Source organism: Hippocampus guttulatus, chromosome 16 (assembly GCF_054856545.1).
Source record: "Hippocampus guttulatus isolate MCC_2025c chromosome 16, RoL_Hgut_1.0, whole genome shotgun sequence".
NCBI classification, from domain to species: domain Eukaryota; kingdom Metazoa; phylum Chordata; class Actinopteri; order Syngnathiformes; family Syngnathidae; genus Hippocampus; species Hippocampus guttulatus.
Genome location: NC_141276.1, coordinates 4,927,659 through 4,942,881, shown reverse-complemented (window position 1 = coordinate 4,942,881; position 15,223 = coordinate 4,927,659). Strand labels below are relative to the sequence as shown.

Sequence of the window (15,223 nt, the reverse complement as noted above, 5' to 3'; positions counted from 1 at the left end):
TGGGTTAAGCCTTTACCGTTCCGCTAGGATTTTTTTCCACACATTCACTTCCGGTTTCAAATTTAAAGTTTTGCTTATGTTTCCGGAAATGACATCATTGTGCGTGTTTGTCCTGCTTTTGTCCACCAGATGGTGCTCAAGGACCTGATAGACGTTGTGAAGCAGAGTCGTCCCTCAACGTTTGGACCTGTTGCTTGTTGGCAGGTCTCAAGAAACGTGGCGTTATCTACACTTGAAAGCAAGTTAAAAAATGAGGAGCAGAGTAAAACAGAACTGCGTTTGTGGTTTGTAATTGGTGTCTACCAATCTGTGCTTTGTCTTTCAGCTGGAGCTGGTGGAGTGTGATGAGGTGAAATGTGACATTTCAACTCTCGACATCATTTTTTAACATCACCACAATCAAACTTTAAAAAAATTAAAAACCATTTTTCCTTTTTTGAAAAATTTCTTTTCGTAAATTTTTTTTCAATTTTTTTTTCCTGGATTTTTTTTTCCCTACAGAAAAATCCATGAAAGTGGGTGTGGCCTGGCTGGAATGATGGCTGATGATTCGCCGATAGCTGTGAAAGGGGGTGGAAAGGGGGGAGTGGTTATGTAAATTATGTCGTCTCCGATTGGTGTGCTTCCTAAGAGGGCGTTATGCAAATGTAGAGCAATCTGATTGGTCAGCATGACAAATGTGGGCGTGGTTGGTTGGTTATACAAATGAGAGTGTCCCTGTGATTGGTGGATGTCAAATTGGGTGTGGTTTGGAGCATTTTTGCAGCACTTTTTCAAAGTCCCACTTCAGTCTTGAGCTCAGACTTGCACTTGGGTCACATTAGACAAGTCTTTTCACTGTTCCCGTCAGTTTCACATGACCCAAAAGCTCGATTCCTGGAGTTTCGAGTCATGTGGAGACCAACGGGAACTGTGAAAAGACTGTCTGATGTGACTGAAGCGCAAGTCTGAGCAAAGACTTCAGTCTTGAAAAGGCTTCAAATGAGTTGAGGATGGATTTGGTCATGAAAGGCAAAGACTCGAATTCAAGTTGAACAATTTATTGGACAGAAAAGCGAACATGACAATGTAAATGCATTTGACCAGTCAATCTTTGTGTGGGCCAGTTGAAGTTGCGCGCACACAAACACTGACGACAGGCCTGAGATGGGAGCATGTACTTGACCAGCTCATGCGAGATGTCACGAACATCTCATGACACACCAAGGGGGACATGAGCACGTCCGACTTCTCTCACTGAGACAAAAACTAACTGCCACGTACTCTACAATAACATGATCACACGCTTCTGGTCAAGTTTTTAAAGGACATTGAAGTGGGCCAAGTTAGTCATATGTATGTATAAGATATCCTTTATTTGTCCCGCAATGGGGAAATTACAATCAGAATTCAGAAAGGAAAACGCTGGGTAGGGAGAGGGGAAAAAAAAAAACACGCTCGAACTATTCTCTTCTGAGGATAATTTAAGTCCAGGATTAAAAAAAAATGTGTATATATATATATATATATATATATATATATGCATACATAGACACATTTTTAAACTAACTTGGTCCACTTCAAGGTTTAAAAACATATTCCAGAATTGCTTGGGTGGTCTATGTGGAATTGACACTGTTGTGCAGTACACGAAGCAGAAGTTTAAGTTGAGAGAGAGACAGACAGGCGGGCGCACTCACCTCCACCTTGTGGTGCAACGTGACATCAGACATAAGCTCTTCAAGCACACCACACAGCTCAGTACTCACACGTGTCCAAATGCAGTTTGGCGTCCCTTCCGCATGTCCTCAGAGTCTGGCGGCTGCGCCTTCGGCCCAGTAATCTGACTAATCTGGTCAAACAGAAAAACAAAAGTGGAAAGTCACACACTGTAGTCCATAAAAAAGTTGTTGCAATGCATCTGTTTAAGCGACCCACTCGCGGCTCTCTCCCCACACCTAAAGTACAATGAGCAACCTCCTTTCGAAAAACAAGTGAACAAAGTCACGGGTGCATTTGTGTGAATAGTTTTGAAACAAATCTGCCCCCCCCCCCCCCCCCCCCCGATGTGAAGCCATCATACTTCCACTGCTGATAGCAGCTTTGGTGTGGAAAACATACAGAATAGTATTCAAGTCAAACGTTGTTCTCGATGCTTTTTGATTGACAGCTGAGGTCTACTTGTCGGCGGCGTGCTCGCTCACAGCCCCCTTTGCTGACGTTGTTTTTTACGATAACTTCCAGTTATTTAGTAACAACAACAAAATTAGAGGAGCAACCTGTCTTAACAACGCTCCCCAAATGTCTACATCTGTACACTCAGAGATAAACTGCGAAGTCAGTTTAAAATGTTAAAATTACTCACTGAGAACAGGGGTTGTGGACAGCGGAAAAACTTGCTCATTGAACCGGATGTGGTACCGTTCTTGTCCTTGTACTTAAGCTGTTAAAACTCTGGCTATCCGCTCCTTATTTGAAATTTCTTTTTTAAAATCCCCTGGCTTCTTTTTGTTTAAATGTTTGTAATATGTGCACGTATTAATGACGTATTCGTTTCGTTTTCTGTTTACTGAGAAATGTATTGAGACTTGTTCGATAAAGATTGTTTAAAGAAAAAAAAAAGCTTATACTTCTTCTTCTTCTTGGTGAATTGGATGTCTTTAGTTTATATCGCCCCCTACTGTCCGGGAAACCACAAATGCGTCTGGGAAGCAATCTGAATCTAATTTACAGTATTATCCAAGCGTGCAAAAACACAAAAGCATACCTGTCAACTTGTACGTTTTCCCCGTATTTTATACGTTTTTTATTATTTCAAATTACGTACGGCGTATTCCAACTTTTATACGTGAAAACAAATTGTGAACCGATCTCACAAAGACCATTTTAGCTCAAATCCAGATCATCTCACCATTTTTTTGCATTAATTCTTTTTTGCACAGTTTCACAAAGGAGTATTAGCACCACACTCAAAAGAAAAAGACACAATGACAAGACACAAATACAAATTTCTAATTTTGTGGTCAGCCCATCATTATGTACAGGAAGAGTTTCCCCCCTCACCCATAATTTAATTGAGATGTTATTGCAATTGAGATTGTGACTTTTTCTTCCAGTTTTTTTTTATTAAAGTATGACTTTTTCAGAACAATACATACCCTCTTTCTTGAAAATATGGGTTTTTTTCCCTCAGAAATAAATGATTTTTCTCCAAAATCATACAACTCTGAACTCCTGTATACAACTTCATTTTACAACTGAACTTTTTTTTTTTTTTACGGGAATAAATACTCATTTTTATATGAAAAAATTAAAAGTCAAGGCACGCGTATCTCAAGGCGCCACTGCAATGACGGACAGAAGTGCGTGTTTACTCAAAAACGAGGTCGACTGGAATGTGATTCACCCCAAGCTGTTATTTGCCACCGTGACACACCTTGGTTGCAGTTCCTTCAACCTCAGTGGCCCAAGAGGAAGCCCATAGACAAGTCTTACATCGTGTGTGTATGTGTCAGAGAGAGAGCGAGAGCGAGAGATCCTTAACAGTAAATGGGGAGTGGCAGTTTCAGACCATCCCAGTACACTTTGCTTGACAACTTCAATCCAGCATTTGACTCCTACTCAACATGACAAGCAATGGAGGCCTTTAACCGGAATCACACTGACAAACGCTGACAACGGCGAGACGGAGGAGGACACAACCCCAACTGCTTTCAAGTAAGAACGAGCTATTTACTGAACCTATTTATATGTCCGTTTGTCATTTTGGAGAAGAAAGAGAATGTGTAGGACAAATGACTAACAGGCCCCGTGTGCTACTAAATGTACCTAAACTTCATTGGCACCCACAACCCCTCTCAGTTTTGACTTTGTTGTCATTTTCTGCAACACAAAGGCAAGATTTCAAAGGCATCGTAACTGGTTGGTCTGGATTTTTGCTTTGTGTACTTGTGTGTGTGGTTTTTTTTTCTCAATCTGGGATTGAGGCAGATGTCAGAGATAAAATAAATGGAGATGGACAGACAGAGGCATATTTTGGAACTTGAGGCTCTTCCTCAAGTCTACATCAGATAAATAGAGAAATATATGGATCAATAGATAATAGATATATACAGAGAAAAATATGCAAGAACATGTTGAATTCTACTGTACAAAGAAGGCCCAAATTTCGAACTGTCCCTGAAAACGGCACCTGATGATAAATAAGCAGGCAGACAGGTAAGCAGCCAGAGAAACACAGTTGGACAGATGGATCAACACAGATTTGGCCCAATTGAGACATTAAAGGGAATTCAACTGGTTTGTCAGGCTTTTTTGTTGCTATTTTTTGTCTTATTTAAAATAAAAATAAAAAATTAAAAAACAGTCAGGCCTATTGCGCCACACTGCTTCTGGATTGGGTTTTGAAATAACCCACAAAACAGAAGTTATCATGTGCCTCCAAGAACGTGCTTAGACTCGTCGGTAGCATTCACAAGGCAGCAGACCAAAGTGCGCTGGGAGGCCTATTTTTTTTTTCTTTGATAGTGACAGGCGTTTTCACTTACCTTACCGTGTCTTTTATCTTGGCACACAAAGCTTATCAGTCAGGAACAAAAGTTAAAAAGCCATAAAACTAGTGTTCGTCTTTCACCTTGTGGTTGCAGACATGTCCCACTCAGCTCACACCTGCATCAAAATGGATGAGGAGATGCCACTCAAAATGGTGCCGGGCTCAGTGGACCCGCAGGAGGGCCTCATGACCACGGCGGCGAAGAAGAGCGGCATCGGCGCGGCGGCGTGCAGCAATGACAAGCATCACCGGCGGCTGGCCGTCTGCAGCATCATCTGCGGCATTTCCTGCATCGGAATCAAAGCGCTCATCAACTCGGTCAAGGTACATATACCCACACGAGGAGAATATTGGAAAATAAATGAATGAGTCCGACGTGGTGTCAAACCCAAGGCCCGGGGGCTAGATATGGCCCAGCGCACTGTTTCATGTGGCCCGCGAGGGTAAACATTTTGTGTTCCCAAGCACACTTTTAAAATTAATTGAAGAGTTGATCAGTAGTTGTGATTTTAAAGACTAGTTAGCATTAATTGTATGTAATAATACAAGGGCCTCCAAGGGAAACGAAGACTCTGAGGTGGCCCGTGTCATTCTATAAATGATGCTTGATAAAAATCCACAAGCTTTGATAGGTCAAACTTAAAAATATAAACATATTTGAAAAACTCGAAGAAGAAAAAATATTTTTTTTTTTCAATCAGCATAAGAAAATACTGATATCTTTGATTAAAAATAACTGGTGACCAGTCTTATTTTTTAAATCTAACAGGAAAAAAAAAAGTTGAAGACTGGTGTAAAAATATTTCCGTATTAGTGTAATTGATGAGTAAAAATATTTGATAATCATAAAAACAAATGACTATATTTTGTGGCTCATTTTTTATTTTTATGATCATTTCTTCAAATATGTTTTTTTTTCAGTGTACTTACTGTAATGCAAAAGGTGGGGGGAAGGGTAGTCATCTCTTGACCGACGGGTCTTTTTTTTTCCCTCCCCGACAGGCCGAGACCGAGACGGACCCGACGGCATCCATCAGGTTTTCGCGCCGCGCCAAAAAGCTGGCCATTCTCTCGATTGTCATGTGGCTCGCCTTGCTGGCCCTGGCGCCAATGCTCATGGCGCTCTTCTCGTACGTGGTCACACTGCAAGACTGAGTCGGCGGCAACAAACGCGCGACTCCTACAGATGATGATATTTATTTATTTCCCATTGCAAAGACACTTGTAAATCTACGCGTATAAAACCAAGTACACAACATTTATACATGACAAATCCTCGACGTGTTCATATTCAATACCCAACTTGTAGAAAAAGTTAATAAATTAGCCGCCACTATTAACAAAACAAGTTATTGTGTTCTTATTTTGATACCTGTTGTGCGTTTTGTACTATTATTGTAATAAATGCTCTGAAAAAAAAAAACTTGGACGATTGTATACAAAAGAAACAGCAAGGATGGGTTTAAGGCTGCCTCGTTCAACTGGGCAACAAAAACAACGCACGTACAAACGAACAACAGCAACACGAGACTAAAGTTGCACCGTAATAAATAAGAGCTGCCATAACTGTCGTCCTCTTGTAACCATAGCAACTTGAGCGCTACGGCGTCGCGTTCGGGGAACCCGACAAAGTCAAGACGCGGCATCCAACTGGTCGCCGATCAGCCACAAGTCGAGCTGCTTCAGCTTGGCGCACAGAAGCGAGTCGGCGTCGGGCGGCGGCAGGAGGGACGGGCCGGCGTCGTCCCTGGCGAAGCACCCCCGTCTTGTGCGGGATGACGCTGCGCCCGCCTTGCTGCCGCCCGCCGCTACCTTCTTGGGCTTCCGGGCCTCGCCCACCTCGTGGAACTCCACGAAGCGCTTGAGGCGGCGCTGGCCGAAGCGGGACTCTGAGCCGTCGCGGCGGCTGAGCGGCACCTCGAAGACGGTCTCTAGTCGGCTGAAGCACAAAAGAGCCCGTCGGCTGTTAAACCAAGCTGTCGTTGATACTTTATACCACAGGTGTCAAACGCAAGGCCCGGGGGCCAGATCTGGCCCGCCACCTCATTTTATGTGGCCCGCAAAAGGAAATCAAACGTGAACTTCCATGATGCTAGCTAAAATCTGTTCCAAAATACGGAGTGTGAGCTCACCTTTCAGGGGGTTTGCTAAAGTTTTTATTGGTGTAAATTTCCTCCAAGCTGAACTGCTTTTTCTTCAACCTGTCCAAAAAACACAAAAGTCATCACATCCCACATCTCATCGTCCCACACTGCATTGTGTACCCACCTGATAGCTTTGGGGAGGCCCATGGGCGTGAGGTTGTTCTGAGGTTTGGGCAGCGCCCTGCGGATGCGGATGGACGACACCTTGCCAGGATTCTCCTGTTTCGGTGCTTCCTGTGAGGACGACGGCACGTGTATTTATTCGCTGCGCCGCGACGCCCGGAATCAAGATTACGGACGCGCCTACCTTGAGCTCAGAGTCGGACAGAGATTTTTCTTCTCTCTGTGCCACCGTGGCTTCATCCAACTTGTCGGTGTCCTCGTCCCCCTCCGCCTTGCCGGGGGTCCTGTTGTCACTTCCGCCGGCCAACGCATTGACGCTGTTGAATAGTGATTATCATAGAATTGTACAAACAGAATTCATATCACAGATTTGATTGTTTTTAAATGAATTGAATGAATGATCTTATTTCCCTTTCCAAGTTATTAATTAATTGTATATACTATTTCAAAGTTTCTTTGTATTTGACAAAAGAAATGAACGATATTAAGATATTATTTAATAGAAACACTTTGCATCAAATACACTTTATTCATCAAGTTTTACTTCTATAATTTTATTGATTGATCAACTTTTTTTAAAATCCATTCTTACGCATAATTGTTTGATCTAATCATTCATTATTTTTATTTCAAAAAGTTTATACATTACTACTACACTCTTGTGAGGCAAATTTGGATTTTAATGATTTGTAACATTATGCAATAACTCATGCATAATATTTGATCACTGATAGTCATCAACATTTATGTTTCATGGAAGTATTGTATTTCATTTAAAAATGATACTTTATAATGTCAATTAACACCTCCCTTTGTAACTTAAAAATGTTTTCTTAAATTGCCCAAAAAAAAAAGGTTTGGGCAATGGTCATACAATTGATCAAATTAATAATAATAATAATAATAATGATAATACATTTTATTTATAAGCGCCTTTCAAGACACCCAAGGACACTTTACAATCAGGAACATTTAATAAATGTAATTATTTCAATTTCCTTTTGAACAGTTACCTTAATGGGTGGGATATGGGAAGAAATAGGAGAAGAAGTTTACCTGGCGCAGGCCTCGAGGGCGCCAAGTAAGGAGTCCGTTTTCGGCGAAGAAGCAGACACGGAGGCAGCTTGGCTTGATGCTGTGATGCCGGCGGTCACCGCTTTGCCTTGGCCTCCCCCCGACAGGAAGGCCAGGGGGCTGGACAGGAAGCGGGATGCCAGCGCCGACAGCGAAGAGCTGGGCAGGAGGGCGGGCGGCAGATTCTGCCCGTCGCAGGGGAAGGAGCGCCTGGACGGGTACACCTCCTTGCGCAAGCACAGCGGAGCGATCTCTCGCTCCACCTCCCCGCAGCTCACCGTGTGGCGGCGGGCGCGTTGCGAGCCCGCCGGGTCGTGCGCCGGGACCAAAGTGAGCGGCGGCTGGGGAGGAAGCGAGGCAAAGAGCGAGGGGATATCCGGGCACGAGTATCTGCGCAACAGGTGGCCGGCCGACCCGCTTTGGTTGGTAGGCGTCGGGAGGTCCTTGGCGGCGGCCGAGGGCGTCGCGTTGTGCGCGTGGGTTCGACTGAAGCGAGACTTTCTGAACCGGGGATCCCCTCGGGGCTGCTTCCCGTTAACTTTTACGTTGCGTAACTTGGAGGCAGTGGCATCCTGATCGCCGCCTCGATTTGGGTTGCTACATTCTAATGGCTTCCCTTCAAAAGGAGTCATTTCAAAGTAAAACGGTTCTGTGGACATTTGAGCTTGAGGCTTTTCGGTTTGCGCTTGTAGCTCACCTCGGGGAGCCTTTGCGGGTCTCTTAATGGGCCTGCCCCGTCCCACGTTAGGGGCACCTTCGCTTCGAGCTGCCAGCTCGGCGGGCGCCGGCGGGTGGACAGAAGAGGGCGGCTGCGTCGGCTCCACCGACTTGCACTTTACCGTCTTCCTGCTGGCGTCATCGTGCTCGTCTCTGAGCAATTTCCGCTTGACATTGCGGCACTTGGCGGCACGTTTGAGCGCTTCGTGGCCGTCTGAAAGTTCGGATGGTACTTTCTGGTTGAGTGGCGGGGGTTCGGGTCCATTTTTAGCTTCCGACTTCAGTCTTTTCCTCTCCGTTCGGACTTTAGTGCTGAGCGTCCTTTTGGAGCGCACGAAACCCGAGTTCCTTTCATGGCGAGTGCCGTCCACGTGGTTCGTTTCATGACGGCTGACATCGTGAGAGACGTAGTGAAGATGCTCCAGCTGGACGTGCCGGGAATACAAAGGCGGACCTTTTTCCGCATTGAGGTTTCTTGGGCGGGTTTTCGGCCGCGTTGACACTTTGGCCTTCTCAATTGTGTCGGCTGTCTTTACGGTGGGTTCCTGTACGAGTGGGAGCTCCTGGTTTGCTGGAAAAGGCACTTGTATTTCGTCAGGCGACGTGCTAAACGGTCTCCGAGAATGGCAAGAGTCACTTCCAGGTTGTAGCAGCAACGTGAACGAGCTCTCCTTTGCTTCCCGTGTGCCAGTTTCCGGTGGTTCGCGGTGAGCTTCCGAAGCCTCGCCGGTCTTGTCCGGTTGAACTTCAGGAGTCGAAAGGTTTTTATCCTGAAAGAGCTTCACGGGACTCATCACTATTTCCGTGAAGCTGGCCATCTTGGACTTCAAGGACTGGAACAGGGGGCCCATCAGCCACCCAGCGGGGGCGGAGCCGCTCACATCCGCGGCACGGCTCAGCGCCTGGCATGCTGTCGTCCGATCCAAACTCTCCAGCAGACCCTCGTCTTGGTCCTCTGCAAAGTCCTTTTCACTTGAATAAAAGGACAGAAAAGGCGAGACGTGAGACGCAGGGAGGAGGGGGGACACGAGCAGAGAAGATGGCCACCGGCTGATCACACTTACGTATTTTGGAACTCGGCTGCGGTGTTAAAATCACAGCCATCCTACGATATAAATACAGTTAATTGAAGATGCAGCGGCGAGAAGACGACCAGTCATTTTTCAAGGATGAAAATAACTACTTTAGAAAAAACCTTAATTGCAGACAAATGTTTATAAAATGACATGCACAAATATTTTTTCATTGATTTTACGATTGGAAAATTTAGGCAAATACATTTTTGCGGCGATTAAAAGCGGCTTGAGACTTTTTTTTTTTAGGTCAAGAGGAAAAAAAACCCAGCTCAGACTGACCTGCTGCTGCTTCTCTTCTTCAAATGTGCTTTCAACTCTTGGCTGCTTGGACTGAGACAGTTGCACCTAAAAAACAAACACAGCGAGATTAATAAATGATATCATCAGATAATGCACACACATAAAGTGTATAATCCGGCACCATATCGTTGGCGTGTCTTTTGAACGAGGACGGATTGCACGTGGACGGCGTCTCCACAATCTCTTCCACGCGAGCGTCTTGAGTTTTGATTGCTTGTATGCGGCCGCTCCTCCTGCGGTCTGACGTTCCATCGCTCGCTCTGCCCGGAGGGATTCGGAGGTAAAGAAAACGTGGCACACTTGAAATGATGGCGTGTTGTCAAAGTGCAGGCGGAAAGCAAAGAAAAAGTGCTCGGTAAAAATAAAAAGTGTTCAGATTCAAACATGTAAAGCCGAGGTTACACTGTAACTCTAAGAGCCTAATTTCCATTTATAAAACTTCTTTGTACTCCATGGTGCTACAAGTTCATTTCCTTCCATAACGGCTCATATCTTTAGAAACTCATAAACTGAGGCACTTCTAAGTCAAGGTACCGGTGTATATAAATTCATTTGACCATGTAGAAAAAACTGGGGGTGGGTAGCTGTGAGTGGTGACTATACCTGGGAGTGATGGAAGGAAGGGGGAGGAGAGGAGGAGGTGGTGGTGGTGGTGAAGGCTCATTGTGGGGGGATGCACTACAAAAGGGGTCGGGGGAAATTGCATCACCATCCATGGGGAAAACAAGGTGGGCGAGCGAGTTGGAGGGGAGTGTCAACATGGCCAGTCTCTCTCTCTCTTGATCCTCTACAAACAACAACAATAACACGTCACCATCACTGCAGGGCCACTTCTTGATTTTTAACAAGCTTCACTTTAATTTCTTACACAGCACGAGCAAATGTCTCACTGTGTTTCATGTGTTTTTTGAAAACTTGGGAGACTTTAGCCTATTTTCTCAGTCGCTCTGCCATGTCAAATCAGGAGTATTTGACATTCTGTTTACAGGAGGAAAACTCCTACCACTTGGATGGATGCCTTATGACTTTCTGATCAAAGCCTGTCGTGAAGTAATGGAATTCAGTTGCCCAAACTTGTGCTTCAGTGTACTTGATACATTTCGATTCATATTGATGTGATTAATACTGGTAAATGCTATTTAGGATTATTATAATTCAAGTGCTGGTTCTTGGGTGGTTATTTTTATGTCCTGTTTGAAGCGAGTAGTCACGGTATTGGATCATGATGGTAAAAATGTCTTGTTTTGAAGCCAAAGTTAATTGTTCTAAGGTAGGACCATTTTGCAATAAATCCTTCCCAAATTGGGGTTTGGGACTTACAACAGTTAACAAGCCCATTCGAAATTTCTACGGATTTAAAAAAAAACAAATATTTTCTAGTTATCGTTTCAGCGTGACGTCACTTATTTCTAGGACACTCACTGGACCAACCAAATGGAAATTGAAAAACATGAAACGCGGAGGTTTTGTCACACGTAAGACAATCACGGCGGTATTAACACATTGTTGGGAAACAAATTGGACTGTAAGGCATTTTGTTTGAATGTAGTATTTTGAAAAGGAAGATCTGTCACGCAGCGGAGGGAAGAGAGTGTCGTCTATTTGCTGGAATGGACCCGCGTCAAGGAGTAACTTTGACGCGAGCGAGCGAGCGAGTCTTCGTCCTGCGTCTAGCGCGGACGGGCGTTTTCAGAGACGCTTCAACACGAGTAGAGTGTTTCTGTTTTTTGGCAGTAAATCTCCTGCTCCGCTGGGTTACATTGTCGCAGTCTTTGCGCCAGAATATAGCCGTATCCGGGATGGGTCGGGGTGCATCTGTTTACCCCATGCAAGGAAGCGTCGCCCCTTCTTTGGTTCGCGCACGGTGAGAAGAAGACATAATTTTAAAAATAAAAAAAATCTTACCAGAAATGTCAAATTTGACCACGGCGGACAACGTTTACGTCCTCAACGTAAACGAGATACGCCGGACAGCGGCCGACAGCTCCTGCAGACTGGTGCGGGTTTTTTTTTTCCAAACCCAAACAGACCGTTTTGGCCAATCACAGTCAAGCTTGTAGGTCGGCCATCGAGGGCCGCTTTTACAAATAGCCAATAGGAGAAGGCCTTGAAACATTACTTCGGGGTGGTGACCAATCAAGGAAGCGATGTGACATTATTGAAAATGAGTATTCCGAGCTGTATTTCTCGGTACAACGAAAATAACAAATTGTAACGCAAGTATATTTTATTTCATTTACAGTAGACACATTTGCACAGTAATAACCTATTGCTCCAATAACACACACACACACACACACAGAAAATTCAGAAAAATAACGTCGCTGTATTATACGAAAAAGACCACAGAGCAGCTTTGTGTGTTCATCCCATTGACGAGCTCTCTCGTTTATTGTTATGTCCAAGTAATAAACAGCAATACAATACTTGGGCAAATTATTTTAAAACAATGTGGACACAAGCAAAGACGATGGAGCACTGCACGGGATGAGGCGATCACGTGTAGAGCTCGAAGTCAAGTCTCTTGGAGTTGTAGAATTGCGAGCCTTCCTGGTCCAAGCGCCTGCAGTACACGCCGCTGCTGAAGTAGCCTTCGTCCACCCAGTCCTGACCACAGAACCAGATCATTAGTGGCGTGTGGGGACAAGCAGCAGAGCAAATGTGGCATCTCTAAAACTGATCGTGACAGTGGAGCTTAAAGAGAAAGTGTGAGGCTCATTGCAGACCAAAGGTTGCTGCAATAAACACATCCCTAAAACTAATCAAAAATGTGCAATCTCCTGGTTCATTCGAGAGATTGTTTATGGGGTTTTATTCCACATGACGGCCTAATCGTGTGCCGAACCAGCAATTGGTCCAAGTGGTCTACCTGCATCTGCTGACTGGTAAAGGGTCCATAGACCTCCGACTTGTCTTCATTGTCCCACTTGTACTCCCACATGACTTCCTCGCTCGCTGCCAAAGAAACAACGCGAGATTTCATGATAGCTGGACACGAGAAGGAGAAAGTGAGCAAGCAGCAAACCTCTCTTATCCTCCTCCTCTTCAGCCCTGGCGCTGTGCTTCTCGTCAAACTTCTCCCCGAACATGTCCAGTTCATCTTCGTCCTCCTCCTTTGACGTTGACGCGGGTCGCTTACTGCTCATGCTCTTGAGCGTGTAGGCCAGCTTCTCCTGGGTCTGCTGGTAGATGCTGTACATGCCAGACGCCACCAGCCTGTCGGCAAGAGACGTGAGGCGGTCCAGCTTCTCCGTGTCACGCTTGTTCTCGGCCGCGTTGGCGCCAGTGTCCCGCAATTTGCCCCTCTTCTGCCCGCCGAGGCCTCCGAGCCGCCGTAGCGCCGCCGAGACTGTCTCCCCCGGCAACAAGAGTTCCACCAGGGCTTCTGTGAGCTGCTTCTGCGTGAGGGAGGCCAAGGGGTCCTCGGCGGGCTCGGGTTCCTCGGCCTCATCTTCCTCGTCGTCCTCACCACCTTCCTTGTTTTCCTGCTGCTCCTCCCGCTTCTTCTCCTCCTCTGCCTCATCTTCATCACCTGCTCTGCGCTTGCGTTTGGCTCCGAGTCCTTTCTTCTTTTGTTTGACCGGTTGCTCTTTAATCCTCACCTTGAAAATAAGCACAATTATGAGTCCCTTAAATTGTTCTATTTTTTTAACTTGTAACATGTGAGGCCCAGCGGGACTAGCTCAGAGTTATTTGGGGCCAACATGAACGATTTTATTGGAACCCACACATTTTTTGCATTTGCAAATTTTTATATTCGTGAATTAATTTTCAGAACATATCCTACCATTTTCACTGGGGGGAAAAAAACAATAAAACTATTACTTTGATGCCATTAGGATTACTGGTCTTGATGCTGGGTTTAACTCGAGGTCGGTCTCTATAAAATGATCCTGGGAACAGTTACCCAGTCGATGTTGTCAAGCCAATTGTCTCGGATCAGCTCCTCCTTTTTGACAAAATAGTTCCCCTCTGAGTCAAAGTGTCCCTCCTGCATCTCCTCCTCCAGGTTGAAGGGGGTGATGGAAACGCCCTCGTCATAATCAATGGTAGCGTTCTCTTGGCCTGATAAACCACAATCGGCATCAAGTACACATGGAATGGAAGCAAACCAAAGACAATCCTACAGCTTGTGGACAACACAAGAGACTCACCATCCACGTCGTCACTGGCCAAAATGTCATATTTGTTGCTCTGGGTGTCCTCCCCATCGTCCTCCTCGTCACTGTCGAGGGAGTGCTTGCCCTTGAACCTGGAGCCCGGGCCGCTCGACACCTCAAGTGTCGGCTTCAGGACACACAAAAAGTTAACATTTAAATGCTTATGTCGTATTCAAGAACTTCTCAACACAATAAAGGAAGTGTATTAGGAATTCTCTTGTTCTTCACATCAGAGTTAGTCATAAGAAGCCAACACACTTAAAGAGGCTGAGGACCTTGATGTGGGCGTGGTTATTCTAATTAGCATCATTGTTTGGCAACAGTGGTGCCCAAGTACAACAAAAACTTGCTCTTGGACATGTTTTTAAAAAATAGGTTGGGTGGGCAGGCACTCCAGAAACACAACAACAGTATTTGTCTACAAACGTCCATTTTCCATATGTGCCTTTAAAGACAAATTTACTCCAGTAGGTGAACATGTTCTAAAGTGAAATTTCTGAAATCAAACAAACAGGAACATATGCAATGAGCATCCATTCAGAAATGTCATGTTTCAGTGTAGAGAAAGTTGGCAGACGCACCTTTTTGTTTGGGACCTCGTCGTCCAACCCCACACCGTCGTCCAACCCCACACCGTCACCATCCGCAAAAGTGACTTTTCTTTTGGACATGGTGCTTAAAGAAAGCCACACGCGGAGACTTGTTATGCACAAAAACACAAGAGCAGGAGGTATAAAGGGAGAAAAGTTTGTCAATAACGGCACAGCAATCACGTGAGCGCTGTTGCTAACATGTTAGCTTGTAGCAGCAGGCGACACATGCACGAATGTAAAGCATTGGCAGCTAATTTGCGCTAAAATGAAGCGCTGTTTAATCGGGGAGGCAAACGCAATGGTCGCGTGATGAAAGCGTCAGTTTATATCATTAACAAAGTAATATAAACCAAAAATAGCTCAGAAATGTAACCTGATAACAATTTAAACGACGTTTGTGCTGTTCTGTTCTTCGGTGGTTTCTTTATCTTCTACTCCGCAGATGTTGGCCCTGCTAAGTCAGTAGCGCCACCACTTGTTACGGAGGATGAACTGTTGGTCAAAA

The 15,223-nt window shown here is 45.1% G+C and overlaps 3 protein-coding genes and 1 long non-coding RNA gene across 9 annotated transcripts; 1 reads left to right on the top strand and 3 right to left on the bottom strand.

Moving 5' to 3' along the window:
• Positions 1–1,024: 1,024 nt before the first annotated feature.
• On the bottom strand, positions 1,025–2,558 carry LOC147192655 (uncharacterized). The gene is made up of 2 exons (XR_015103243.1): positions 2,345–2,558; positions 1,025–1,831 (listed from the first exon to the last, which is right to left on the bottom strand). It is a non-coding gene; the product is annotated as an uncharacterized LOC147192655 (long non-coding RNA).
• Positions 2,559–3,467: 909 nt separating this feature from the next.
• On the top strand, positions 3,468–5,903 carry LOC147192654 (transmembrane protein 265-like). Its single transcript, XM_086133677.1, has 3 exons — positions 3,468–3,696; positions 4,626–4,855; positions 5,534–5,903. Exons 2-3 carry the CDS (start codon positions 4,628–4,630, stop codon positions 5,684–5,686), a joined length of 381 nt encoding a protein of 126 aa, XP_085989803.1. The 5' UTR covers positions 3,468–3,696; positions 4,626–4,627; the 3' UTR covers positions 5,687–5,903.
• prr14 (proline rich 14) lies at positions 5,717–11,969 on the bottom strand. Of its 5 annotated transcripts, XM_086133671.1 has the most exons (10): positions 11,871–11,969; positions 10,569–10,752; positions 10,087–10,225; positions 9,945–10,010; positions 9,654–9,694; positions 7,855–9,561; positions 6,983–7,115; positions 6,800–6,909; positions 6,664–6,732; positions 5,717–6,470 (listed from the first exon to the last, which is right to left on the bottom strand). In XM_086133671.1, the coding sequence occupies exons 2-10, from the start codon at positions 10,724–10,726 to the stop codon at positions 6,164–6,166; spliced, it is 2,730 nt and encodes a 909-aa protein (XP_085989797.1). In that variant the 5' UTR covers positions 10,727–10,752; positions 11,871–11,969; the 3' UTR covers positions 5,717–6,163. The 5 variants fall into 5 exon arrangements, with proteins under 5 accessions (XP_085989797.1, XP_085989799.1, XP_085989801.1 ...); XM_086133673.1 differs by lacking the exon at positions 10,569–10,752 and having other exon boundaries at positions 11,871–11,961; XM_086133674.1 differs by lacking the exon at positions 5,717–6,470 and having other exon boundaries at positions 6,660–6,732.
• A 351-nt stretch (positions 11,970–12,320) lies between these two features.
• Positions 12,321–15,164, bottom strand: cd2bp2 (CD2 (cytoplasmic tail) binding protein 2). 2 transcript variants are annotated; one of them, XM_086133700.1, is made up of 7 exons: positions 15,092–15,164; positions 14,707–14,800; positions 14,120–14,252; positions 13,873–14,030; positions 12,991–13,567; positions 12,835–12,920; positions 12,321–12,572 (listed from the first exon to the last, which is right to left on the bottom strand). In XM_086133700.1, the coding sequence occupies exons 2-7, from the start codon at positions 14,794–14,796 to the stop codon at positions 12,462–12,464; spliced, it is 1,155 nt and encodes a 384-aa protein (XP_085989826.1). In that variant the 5' UTR covers positions 14,797–14,800; positions 15,092–15,164; the 3' UTR covers positions 12,321–12,461. The 2 variants fall into 2 exon arrangements, with proteins under 2 accessions (XP_085989826.1, XP_085989825.1); XM_086133699.1 differs by having other exon boundaries at positions 14,707–15,155.
• Between the last annotated feature and the right edge of the window lie 59 nt (positions 15,165–15,223).